At 37.1% G+C, this 12262-nt stretch overlaps 1 protein-coding gene across 1 annotated transcript in view; it reads right to left on the reverse strand.

The window, feature by feature from the left end:
• Positions 1 to 857: 857 nt before the first annotated feature.
• RASEF (RAS and EF-hand domain containing) overlaps positions 858 to 12262 on the reverse strand; it is a 48973-nt gene continuing 37568 nt past the window's right edge. The window contains exons 12-17 of the mRNA XM_032782387.1: positions 12079 to 12226; positions 10214 to 10295; positions 8946 to 9060; positions 7172 to 7291; positions 5514 to 5590; positions 858 to 2712 (exon numbers count right to left, since the gene is read on the reverse strand). Of these exons, the coding sequence (XP_032638278.1) occupies positions 2607 to 2712; positions 5514 to 5590; positions 7172 to 7291; positions 8946 to 9060; positions 10214 to 10295; positions 12079 to 12226 (648 nt within the window). The 3' untranslated portion in view covers positions 858 to 2606. The remainder of the gene's footprint in view (positions 2713 to 5513; positions 5591 to 7171; positions 7292 to 8945; positions 9061 to 10213; positions 10296 to 12078; positions 12227 to 12262) is intronic.

The following is a 12262-nucleotide window of genomic DNA, read 5'->3' on the forward strand; positions in this document are numbered from 1 at the left end:
TCTGGAGTGGCAGCAAGAGTGAGCAGAAGTTATGAACACTGAATCAACAATAACTTGAACTGAAATAAAGAGTTAATATGAATCTAGCTTCTTACTGGGAAGGTCAATTTCAAACAGATTAATACTTTGAAAGGCTATATATTGTCAGCGTAGGCTTTTAGAAGCCAAAAGCTGGATTATGTTCCCTCTTGATAAAATCCACAGGAATGGGCTCTGGAGGAGGAAATCTCCAGGATACCCTTGTGGAGCTCCACTCAACTCACTCCTTCAGAAGAGGGGGGGAGGATTAACCCTCATCCCTCACTGAAGAAATCCTGGATTCCCAGTGATCCGCATTGATCTCTTCTCCTTGACAGCAAAGCCAAGCTCCCTGGGTCATGACTGCCCCTGTAGAAAAATGGCTGCTTATATTCCATGGCCATATGCCTAGCTTGCTCACTGCTCCCAGCCTCTCACCTCCCACAGCACAGATCCAAGAGCCACAGAGATGTTTCTGCCAGGTGGGGTAGGATGGTGATGCAGAAGTAGGTGACTCCTTACCCCTCCCATGTGGGATAAGATAGATCTGTGTGCAAAGGTTCCCCTCAGCTCATGGATATTATGGGGCATGATTTGGTCCCAAGTACATTTTCTTTTATGAGGCCAAAATATATAGAAATAATAGATGTGCCAATTTTATTTGGCATCATAGTTTCTTTGCCTTGCTGGAAAATGCTCAGGATTAGTCACTTGAGGATAAAATCTCTGAGAAAACATAGCTTTAAAAGGATACCTAAAAACATAGATCTCTTCACCTGAAAAGGAATTTAAAACAAAACAAAACAAAACTCCAAGTGATAAACTACCCTACCCTACCCTAGGGAAGTCTATATTTTATAAAAATTAACTATCAGTCACAGGCTATACTCTTAAGATGTAGTGGCTCAGAAAATATCTAATGTTGCTACAGCTAGTATCCACTTTTTCACAGGTTTGAGGTCAGACTCGAAAACTTCACCTAAGTTTGACACTAGGCAGGCTGGTTGCAGCTTGAGACCTATTTTTAATATACACAAAAAAAGGCTGAAATAGTTTGCTCAGCCATTAAGAGTCCTAATAGTACTCCCATTGAAGTCAGTGGGAGTTGTGCCATTTACTTTAACAGGAGGAGGATTGGGCCCCAAGCTCCTGATCCTGGCAAATACCTATAAACATGAATTGGTTTTAATGGGACTACCTGCAGGCAAAGTGTAACTCACATGCTTAAATATTTGCAGGACTGGCCCTAAGTAAGGAAACAAAAGATTAAACAAAGTCACTAGGGTGTGATGCTTTTTTGTACTCCTATTTTAATAATTATACTATAATAGTGTCATTTTTACATTAATGATTTTAGGCTTTCAATTTAAAATATGTACTAAACTATGGGATTTTTAGAAAACTCGATAAAACCAATGTCTTGAATTTCAGAGAGATTGAGCATCTGTTGCTCCCACTGACTTCACGTGGAGTTGAGAGTCCTTGGCCTTACCTTGATGGGAATAGTATTGCCTGATTTTTAGAAAGTAGCTTATGGTCATGCTGACTGATTCCTTTAATAAAAATTTAATATGGAGTCTTGTGCATGTACAGCTGCTAACAGGTGATTTAAGGCCTAAAGATTCACTAACAAAACAGATTACTACAGACTCTTCTGTACTATTAGAGTCCATCACTTTAGCTGTCTAAACTGTCATATATATATCAATGGCAAACATTTGAAAAACAAGAAGGAAGGGACAATTCACATTCCCCTATAATAATAGTAACAGTCTTATTTATAAACAGGCAGGAAATGTATCGTTAATTCATCCCAGTGTTCCTAAATCCTGTAGATACTGGGACCTCTCTTGAGGTTAGAGCAGTATATAATTTGTCTTTTTGCTTTGCAGGATTCATGCAAGTATTTCCTCCAGTTTTGATCTGTGTGAGATCAGACTTGAGTTTTGCTTTATAGATGCAACACGATATATTTGCTGAGATATGCTCAAAACTCAGCTAGCTCACTTGAAAAGTTCAAAAATTTGACAAGTCTTTTTGACAAACCTGGACAAACCTAGGTAACCTTCAAGTGGCTGGATGGTTTGTTGTGAATATTTCATACAGGTCTAATTTGACCTACATTTGCAGTCCTAGGCAAAATTAGTAACGATGGAATTTCCCCTGGGCTCTGAATATCCTGGGTTTAAAATAAATTATTATAGTGTCTTCAGTTTGTGAAGCCTCTTTCACTTTATAAGGAAATGTCTAGATGAATGAAATGAAAATACAGTACTGTACTGACTATCATAAATTCCCGGCAAAAGTAGAAGCCTTGATTCTGATCTCAGACCATTTTTAAACCAATGTAATTTCTCTAATTTTATTGACATACACTGATATAAGTGAGATCAAACCACAGCCTGTGAGGCATGGCAAGTGCACCAGTGCAGAGCAGCAGAAAGTAGGAACTGAATTTCTCAAGTTCTGCAACTACTATATACATATAAATCCATAGCAAGGAGAACAACTTCATGTAAATCCTTCATTTTTAAAAGTGATAAAAATACAAAAGTAAAATTATTTAGGGCAGAAAGGGAATTTGTTAATTATATATTACAGCAGTTCTTCATTAGTGTTGATTTTTTGACAGTTGGCTCAGCCAGGTTGGTTACGGACCTTGTGTCTTCATTGTCACTTCTTTTTCGCACTTCACTGTAAGATAGCAATGAAATAAATTACATTCACCAAACTGTATCTTGGCATTTCTACTCAAAATATCAACAAAATCCTGTGGCACCTTATAGACTAACAGATGTATTGGAGCATAAGCTTTCATGGGTGAATACCCACTTCATCAGAAGCATGCAATGGGAATTTCCAGAGGGAGGTATAAATATGCAGGCAAGAATCAGTCTTGAGATAATGAGATTAGTTTAATCAGGGAAGATGAGGCCCTCTTCTAGAAGTTGAGGTGTGAATACCAAAAGGAGGAGAAACTGCTTTTAGCCAACTACAAAAGCAGTTTTTCCCTTAGCCAACTACAAAAGCACTTTCTCCTCCCTTGGTGTTCACACCTCAACTGCTAGAAGAGGGCCTCATCCTCGCTGACTGAACTAATCTCGTTATCTCTAGACTGATTCTTGCCTGCATATTTATACCTGCCTCTGGAAATTTCCATTACATGCCTCTGATTAAGTGGGTATTCACTCACGAAAGCTCCAATACATCTGTTAGTCTAGTAGGTGCCATAGGACTCTTTGTTGCTTTTTACAGATCCAGACTAACATGGCTACCCCTCTGATACTACTCAAAATATGTTACACAGAGCAATAAAAAGGAATGCACTGCCCACTGTCAGCCACTGCTTTATAACGTAAATTCACAAACTGCCTAAAAGGATAAATGTTTTTAGTTTATGAAATCAGTGAAAGGATGGGAACTGAGTGACATTGTCTACAGTTTCTGCTTTGGAATGGCAGCAATAATTCTATACAAAGTGCTCTGCCAAAGTGCAAAATTAGCAGAAGGAATAAGCATAGTTATTATGCGAAAACTATTAATTATATAACTCCAATTTGAGGTCTAGACAATTAGTCATGTTTTCCATTCCTTTTTAGCCCATTTTTCTTTTATTTGTTCCCCTCCTCATATCCCAGAAGAGGAAAGCAAAGGGTCCTAGATATTCATATACTAAAGTAAGAAACTATTATACAATTATAAATCTATTCTGAAAAATGGTGCTTATCGTTAGCCAGTTTGTTATAAAGATGCTTGTAACTGGTTTATCTGTACATGTGATTTTCAATTTTGTACCAGTATTATTCATGTGTCTTGTAAAGTCCCAATTCTCAGACCGAGTAGTTCCACTGAAACCAGTTACTGACATCAATATTGCACTACTTAAAATGAGTAACAGTGGCAGAATCAAACCCTAAATACAGGTAACAGGGGTCTGGAAGTCTAACTTTCCCATGAAATGTTAAGTTAAAGATGTTACTTCCAGGGAATGGGAAATATTAATCCCCGAGTATAACCATCCATCTCAAACCAAACTGTTGGACAGCGTCTGGTGCATCTGCCATTGCTCTCAAACATAGCAAATATTAACAGATCCCTCAGAAATGAACTTTCACCAAGCCAGTGAACAGACTGGTTCAAATCATATATTCAAGGTATTGTAAAGGGGATAGGCAAGATGGGAAGAGCAGTTTGTCCCTTCACAAAATTGAACTATTATAATCATTGAACTATTGTAATCAAATGCTGCCTTTAATGTGTTTTTTCACCTGTGATGTAACATTATGTAACTGTGCTGTAGAAATTTCTAACAGCACAATGCACTGTTACATTCATAGTCAGGTGCCTGGAAATGAGTCATACAAGTTAACAATTAACTTTGTATTGACATTTGAATATAAATAAATGACTATACTTCTGCTACGCCTGTTCTCACTGGAAGTATAGGTATTTTTCCATTTTCTGACTGAACAGACAGCATTACTTCTTTCCAATAATCCAATTTTTTATTCAAGTTATTACTGTTAAAAATACTGCAGCATGAAATAGCCAAATATTGACCTTTCAAGTCAAAAGACTTGATTCTCATATCAAGCTACAGAATAAAAACAAATAAATATGATGGGCAACTGACTCCAGTTTGGACCTCCATGTATTAAATGTAATACATATTGCTGATCCTTTAAAAATTATATATACACACCAGTAATCATAATTAATACTAGTCTGGAAACTATAGGAAAATTGCAATGTTTTGGTCAGAATTTATCAAGTACATGCAAGCTTTGCTAGATGAGATTCTTTTTATTTAATCCAGATGTCTGAATTTTAAATAGTTTAGAGAAAAGTTACATTCAGTAGAGATCAAGGAAAATGTATGTGATTAAAATTATCTGTCGCAAAATCATATATAATGATACAAAACCAAATGTGTCTTCAGTGTATGAAAAGATTAAAAGAATAAATGAATGTATCTCATTAGAAAGTATAATTTATCAACCAGAGACATTTTTAAAAGAATGGGATCCATATTTGAGCTCCACTTTAACATAATTTTGTCTGTATATATATGTTAATATTATTTTAGTGTTTGTGGTGTAGATTCTTTAGTCATTTGTTTGATTCACTTATTCAATTATGAATCTTGTTTTATGTTTATTTTTAAAGGATTTACAAGGCACATATATTTTATTTACAGAGTCCCATTTTGATCTTAGTTGATTCCAGTACAATAATTTTCAATGTTAAGTATCTATATTCAACAGAGATATATTTATATACATATACACATAATTTAAATGTGTTTAGAATATAGATATTTAACACTGAAAACTGTTGTACTAGGATCAGGTAAGATAAAAATGAACTCTATAAAATAAAATATATGCCATGTAAAACCTTAAGAATGAAGCCTGTTTTACATTCATTTATAAAGTAAATATAATATATATTAACCAAAAAAGCTAATATTTGATATTAGAAACATGACTACATACCGAGCAAGATGAAGAACTGCTTCTACTATATTAGATCCATCTTTAGCACTTGTTTCACAAAAGAGTGCATTATAAGTCTGTGAGAAGAAAATAAAAGGATCAGCTACATTGTCTATTGTACAGTTACGTCTAAATGTTTACTGCAAATAATTTCCTCGGAAAGTTTAAGAACTACTGAAAAACAGATTTAACAAATTAAAGTGAACAGGATTTTTTTGGTCCTTTTAATACTTTGCAGATGTTTGCTTTAATACTACAGAAATAAAGTACCAGTAAGTTATTTTCAGTTTTATAGCTTTTTAAACTTAAGAGCATTTAAGATATGTAACTGATTCAGGAACAAATCCCGGTCCCAAGGTCCAGCCTGAATAATCTTGTCTGTGAGGCTGTAAACCAGCAGCAGAAGCTTTGAAGCTGTTACTGGAGCTTACATTCTACTTACCATATTTCCAGAACCCCTGACATTTGGTATTTAACTACCAAGCTACATTAGCATCCACAGCTCTAGGCCCACACATCTTTGCACAGAGAATGGCCACTGCTTCTGCCCTGTCACAGATCTACCAACAGAGTAAACTCTTGCTCCACTGCTGGCTAACCAAAAAACTCTGCCCCCGGTGGTGTGGGGAATCCCATAAAAAGCAGCTCCACAGCAACCAGGATGTGCAGATCTACTGTACAAGTTCCTGGAATCTTGTTTATATTTTCCTATGCAACAAATCATGCCAAAACTGCTGCAGTCATAGCTAGAGTGGTACAGAATTACTTAGGCCTAGATCCTTGAAAGTATTTAGTTGCCCACATTCTACTGATTTCAAGGAGAGGTAGGCAGCTAAAACCTTTGATAATCTGGGCTTCAGAAACCAAAATACTTCAACTTCAGAACATCTATGGGTACAAGAGAAGCAGAAGCTAGTTTCCTCACATCCTCTCAGTTAGGGCCAGCTCCAGCGTTTTTGCTGCCCCAAGTGGCAAAAAAAAAGTGGAACTTTGGCCGCTGCTCTACTGCCGAAGAATGAAGCAGTGACGGCCATTCGGCAGCAGGTCCTTCCCTCCGAGAGGGACTGAGGGACATGCCGCTGAAGGGACAGATGTGCCGCCCCTTTCCATTGGCCGCCCCAAGCATCTGCTTGCTGTGCTGGTGCCTGGAACTGGCCCTGCTCTCAGTAATGTGCCTCACACTTGTAGTAGAGTACAAACATGAACTCATGCTGAGTGAGCAAGTTAAGTCTCATACTTAGGGTAACCAGATGTCCTGATTTTGTAGGGTCGGTCCCGATATTCGGGGCTTTGTCTTATGTAGGCGCCCATTGCCCCCCACCCATCCGTCTTGATTTTTCACACTTGTTATCTGGTCGTCCTATTCAGACTCATGAATTTCTTGACCACGTTTCTGAGAATGTCAAGAATGTGCCAATTTGTGATGATGACTCTGGATTGAGACAGCTAACTCATTCATAGAGACTAGCAAATAACCATTATTTGGTGACATTTTTCAACCCGATCAAGTATGCATTACCCATCCAAGGACAAATTCCATCTTGGTGATTATAAAGTAGAAGACTCTTTGCCTCTCAATTATTTTTGTGAATTATCCAGACCTCGTCTTAAAGTTTTTAAGAGGAGTTGAATTTGAAACAATTAGATATAGGTCTTACCATGGCCAATTTTTCTCCATAGTTGATTGATACACATTTTTGTCCTTGTTCTGAAACTGTTTGGCGAAGATCTGCCTTGTTACCCACCATCATAATTGGAATATTCTCGTGAGTTGCATCCTATAATAAATATATTGTTTATTTACCTTTGGAAAATTCTGAATACAAAAGAGGTCAAATATATCAGCAGGTTGTTGGAGCAGACATCATATTAATTACTTCACCACCAAAACATCTAAAACCAATGCAATATTAATGCAAGAAATGATAGTTAAAATATGTTGAACACCTGTCATGTTGAACACTTTGCAGATAAAACAATGTATATCTTAAAATAGCCATCTTAATAGTGAACCTACCAGGAGTGAATGCATTTCCAACAAGAATTGTATTTGCTAGATAACTCTTATGGAAATGAACACTCTGCCCATTATGGCTAAACATGGACACATTAGAATTGGAAAAGGTATAGATAAGGACAACAAAAATTATTAGGAACACAGAACAGCTTCCATCCGAGGAGAGATTAAAAAGACAGGGACTGTTCATTTTAGAAAAGATAAGACTAAGTCAGGGATATGATAGGAGGTCTATAAAATTATGAATGGTGTGGAAAAAAATAAATAAGAAAGTGTTATTTACCCTTTTGCATAACATCAGAACTAGGGGTCACCTGATAAAATTAATTGGCAGTGGATTTAAAATCAACATAGAAAGAAATAATTTCTTCACATAGCGCAGCGTCTACCTGTGGAACTCATTGCTATGGGATGTTGTGAAGGCCAAAAGTTTAACTGGGTTCAAAAAATAGATAAGTACATAGCAGACAGGTCCATCAATGGCTATCAGCCAAGATGGTCAGGAAAGTAACCCCATGCTCCAAGTGTCTCTAAATCTCCAACTTCCAGAAGCTGGGACTGCACAATAGGATGCATCACAAGAAATTGCCCTGTTCTGTTCATTGCCTCTGAAGCATTAGGTACTGGCAATTGTCAGAAGACAGGACACAGGGCTAGACAGGCAATTGGTCTGACACATTATGTCCATTCTTATGTTATTTTATATGACACAATTACCCCTAGAAATGGGCTAATACAATTCCCATGGTAAAAAAAGCATTCTTTCTAAGTGGCAAATGAAATTTTATTCTAATCACCTTCCTTTCCATTAAACACCTTTGGACAAAGGAGGGAAGCCCTTTTTATTAATGCAAATTAGTATTCAGGTAACACAAAAGGGTAATAATAAGATAAAGCTACAGGGGAAAACACTGCTGTGGATTATAGGAAAGATGGTGGTTGTACAGGAAGAAACACTGTACTGTGGCAGAGACCACAAGGAAAATTGAGCTTGTTCCCATAAAGTATTTGAAATGGGTGAGTATTGCATTTTCATATCAAAGGGAAGTGAGATATTCAGACAAGATGAGGGAAACAACATGAAATGGTTGATTCCATGGTATTTTGTGATACCAAACACCACATTTCATCAACTTTAATGAGAGCAGAGAAGCTTGTGTCAGGATTTAGTTTAATCTCTTGTATTCTGACAGCAGTGCATTTAACTTGCATTACTAGTGGAAACTGTATGTTGGCCAATTCTGCAACGCAACCACCTTAATGCAGATTTTAAAACAAGTATCTCTAAAAGGACTCCATGGTTCTGACTCATACCAGAGTTCTCCCAATGGAAATGCCCATTTCCTAATAAAAAAAATATTAAAATGACTACGTAGTAAGTGTACTTTGCAAATTTCACACAGTTAAGTTCTTACCTCAATCATATCCACCCATTCTCGTACATTAAGAAAACTCTTTTCACATGTCACATCATACAACAGTAACACACCATCTGCTCTTCTGAAATACGACTTGGCAATACTTCGAAATCTTTTAGAAAAAAATGATGTTTGAAACATTTTAAACACAGATTAAATATTACTATAATTAATAATGAATCATTATTGTATTAGCTTAGTCTGTTTAATACCTTTGTCTCCCCAAAAGCCATCTTAAGAAGTATGTGACAAACTTGCATATATTACTGAATTCATATAAAGGTTTTTCCAAATTATTTATGCACTTCTGTAAACACTCCATTAAAACCTGCAGTATCCTATACCGCAGTCAGACAACACTTTGCAGTAAACAGCAATGCACACGAAGGACACCTTCTTCAAACTGGTGTTTCGATGATATGGTAGCATGTTTATATTCTTGTCTGAGAGGCAAAGTTCATAAACACAGCAGGCCAAATTCTTTTCTAGTATAACATCTCTGAAGTCAATAAAATGGGTGTGGAATATGAAACCAATGGATTTACAACAGGGATGAGTCCCTCAATTATAGAGGGGTTTTTTTTTCCTGTAAACGTACTGTGACCTACTCTAAAACTAAGATGACAGACAAGGCAATTACATTGCACATTTGAGATCTTCACGTAATGAAGAAGAAGGAGTGGGCCAAATATATCTTACTTTTCTATTCCACATACTACACCGACTTCACTCAATGCAAAAGTAGATAGCATGCCCAATACAAATTCTACTGAAGTGAATGGAAAGATTATAACTGACTTCAGTGGAATTAGATCAAGCACCTTAATATACATACAACTGTGTCAGCTAAAACGTATTGGCTCTTTGCTGTCCAGGATCTCATGGGATTTTATTGGGTTTATAAAACTACACAGATAGTTTACAGATCCATTTATGAGAATTCAGCAACTTGTGCAAGTTTATTATGCTTCTCTTAAAATATCACAGAAGAGACAATTGGCTGTGCTAAATGGGAATCAAGGTCAAGGACCCAAATAGAAATTTAGGTCATTGAACATCTTGTAAGACTGAGCCTTTACAAAGGTAAAGGTCTGTAATAGCAAAAGTAAGGAAGGTAAAAGTAAAAATAGGAGAAATAATGTGGACAAGAAACTGTTACTATTTTTCTTACAACTAGGAAAAAAGTCAGATGCTAATACAAATTCTTCACTAAGAAACAAGTCAATTCACATCTACATCCTAGTAATCTGTTGAACATTACTAACCTCTCCTGTCCTGCTGTGTCCCATAGCTGGAGCACTGTAGGTTCTCCATCAACAACAAGCCTTTTCATTTGAAAATCAACTCCTTAAAAAGAAATATAAAGTGTACAAAACTAGTCAGTGGACATAATATTGGCTTTGATTTAAGAAGTACGTTAATACCATTACCAACATCATTACAAATGAATAACAGTGTGATATACTTCAAATAATAGGCTGTAACAGCCATTTCAAATTACAAGGCATTTAGTACATTGTGAGAAAGAGCTCTAGAGTTAAAACACCCCAAAAAAACGCAGTAATCCCCCCAGTGTATTATGGTGCATAATCAATTGATTTTAGGGGGAAAAAATTAAAACATCCTCTTATGCATTTACTCAGGAGTACTGATGCAAATTTCACATCATAAACAAAAAGCTCCACATATGTTACATTATAAAAGCCTTTTACAGAAGGACAGAAAATATTTTGTATAGTAGATCTTATTCCAAACAAGGGGCAAACAAACAAAAAACCCTCAAATCACAACAAATAAACACACAAGTGATTTGATGGGCAGACAAAAAAATTAAGCTTTGAACTTAATATAACTATAGTAGTTCATGGATGTGATAATATAGATTGGAATGTTGAGACCTCCAAGCTCTTAAAATATCTCCAATTGTATTTGAATTAGAGCTATTCCAGGCTTTACGAATACTTTGAAGAAGAAAGGCTGAAGAGAAAATTATATGAAAAAGGACAGAGATAAGGGTTGGGATCCTTAAGTGTCCCCCTTCCGCCTGCCCACTTGCAAGCCCGTTTAAGATTCTGGGAGGGTTTGATATATGTAAAGACCTAGATAATAAGAGGTACTGGTAGAGAGAAAGCAGTTCTGAGTATAAGTATTGTTTGGAGAAAGTAAGTTACTGAAGGGTGGGTGTGGCAAGGCTCCATTCTGACCGGACCAACTGGAGATGAGCTGGGAGAAGTGAACTAGCGTATACGCCGCCTCCCCTAATACCAAGGATGACATCAGAAGGAGAAAGTTTGCCTGCTGAACCCTCCTAGCATGAGGATTAAAAGGACTAATTAGAGGAAAAGAGTCAGTTGGAGGAGAATCTGGCTGAGGCTCCTCTGGTGACCTAAATGAAGATGTACTCCAGATGAAGGACTCCTGGTTTAAGGAGAGAGCTAATAACTTCTGAATTATCTAGAAGGCTGAGGATCCTACTTTAAGGAGAGAGACAGAGTAACTTCTTGAAGTACACTCTGCTCCAGGAGGAGAGCTGGGGGTTCCTGTCTTGAGCAGAGAGACCTGTGTAATTGCCTAAATTACAACCCCATTCCAAGGTGGGAAGCTGGAGACTTCTGACTTGAGGGACAGGAAGTGACAATTTAAAGTTCAACCTCAGTTCCAGAAAGGAGGCTGGGAGACCACCTGAAGAGGAGTAAGAGACTCATATGGATCCAGAGTGGGGATAAACTGGGGAAATTAACTAAGTGAGTTACACTTTGTAGGAAGTCTTAATAAATCAGACCCCAGGAAGAGGGTACATGGTTTTGAACCAACCTAATTTGCTGAAAGAATCCCAGGGGCCCTGAGTGCAGTGCAACTGCAGGTCCATGAGGGGCCACAAGGGGTGTGCTGGGGGGTGGCAATCATAGCAGGAAAAAGATAATAATGGAAAATTAAAAGAGGATTTTTTTTTAAAGTAGGTTAAAGGATCTTGATACTGCAGCCCCTTCACACAGATTTTAATGGGTGTCTTTGTGCAAAGGATGTTTATAAAACATGGAGCATGTTCCAGAAGATAAACACAACCATTTAGTTTCCCCAACCTAATACACATTTAGGCACCCATATGCTTTAGATCTCAAATCCTTACCCAGAGTTGCACTGGTGTTTCCTCGAAATTCATTCTTGCAAAGTCTCATAAGGAAACTGGATTTCCCTACTGCTGCATCTCCAGCAAGAACGATCTTGTAAGCCTTCTCTGAATTAGGGTATTTCAGGTTACAGTCTATTGTGTCTGTCTAAACACAAAAAGAGCCCACCAAATCCATATTAAA

Source organism: Chelonoidis abingdonii, chromosome 6, assembly GCF_003597395.2.
Source record: "Chelonoidis abingdonii isolate Lonesome George chromosome 6, CheloAbing_2.0, whole genome shotgun sequence".
NCBI classification, from domain to species: Eukaryota; Metazoa; Chordata; order Testudines; family Testudinidae; genus Chelonoidis; species Chelonoidis abingdonii.